Source organism: Pteropus alecto, unplaced genomic scaffold (genome assembly GCF_000325575.1).
Source record: "Pteropus alecto unplaced genomic scaffold, ASM32557v1 scaffold288, whole genome shotgun sequence".
NCBI lineage: Eukaryota > Metazoa > Chordata > Mammalia > Chiroptera > Pteropodidae > Pteropus > Pteropus alecto.
The window spans coordinates 634075-634857 of record NW_006442124.1 but is presented as its reverse complement, the minus strand read 5'-3'; the positions used below and the strand labels follow the sequence as shown (position 1 = coordinate 634857).

The 783-nt window shown below is 52.7% G+C and overlaps 1 protein-coding gene across 1 annotated transcript in view; it reads right to left on the bottom strand.

Annotated features, from left to right (window-relative positions):
• IL1R2 (interleukin 1 receptor type 2) overlaps window positions 1–550 on the bottom strand; it is a 29069-nt gene extending 28519 nt beyond the window's left edge. Inside the window, exon 1 of the mRNA XM_006920782.2 lies at window positions 494–550. Within this exon, the coding sequence (XP_006920844.1) occupies window positions 494–507 (14 nt within the window). The 5' untranslated portion in view covers window positions 508–550. The remainder of the gene's footprint in view (window positions 1–493) is intronic.
• Window positions 551–783: the final 233 nt, after the last annotated feature.

The window sequence follows — 783 nt, the reverse complement described above, 5'->3', positions numbered from 1 at the left end:
CTCCAAGATCACAGTGAGTGCTGGTGCGTGGCCAGCACCAGGAGCTCAGCATTAGAAAAGTACACTCACTTCACAAAAGAAAGCATTGCATGCCTCAAGAGAAAACCACAGGACTCCTCCAAGGCAAAAGCCTCTAGTCGATATGTGTCTCACGGGCACAGCCCTTCAGAAGGTGGAGCCCTATTGGCAGCATTCGTGGCCTCTCACTGCCTGTCGCTTTGGCTCACAGAAGGTCCCCAGAAACCCTCTGGTCCAGCCCCTTTTGTGACACGTAGAGAAACTGAAGCCCTAAAAAGTCAAGATCACCTTCACACAGGTGAAGAAGGTCACTGTGATGAGCATGGTCACCCAGAGGAGGCACCTGAGGTCCAGAGACATCGGGACAGCTGCCTAAGGTCTCATCCAGAAATGGAACCCAGGGATTCTGACTCCCACTTCTCTCTCTCTCCTTCTCTCCCCCTCTCCCTCTCCCTCCCTCTCACGTGCCTCTTACCTACAGCCGTGCATTTTTTTTCACCTTGTTGCTTGTCTCTGGGGAGGGCTGCCAGGCCTGACTTTCACCTCAGTGGAAGCTCCGCATTGGGACAGGGATTTATATCCTCGATCTCCAGGGATTTCCTAATCTGGTTTGTGTCACTCTCTCCAACTGGGTGGCGATGGACACACCTTTTCCCTCTCACGGGGGAGCACCCCGGGCTATAGTGCTGGGTATGTGATCTCTCAGATGGGGAAGTGGCCAAGGAAACTCTGTGTAAGTTTCCCAATTTTTTTGTGACTCGCTAA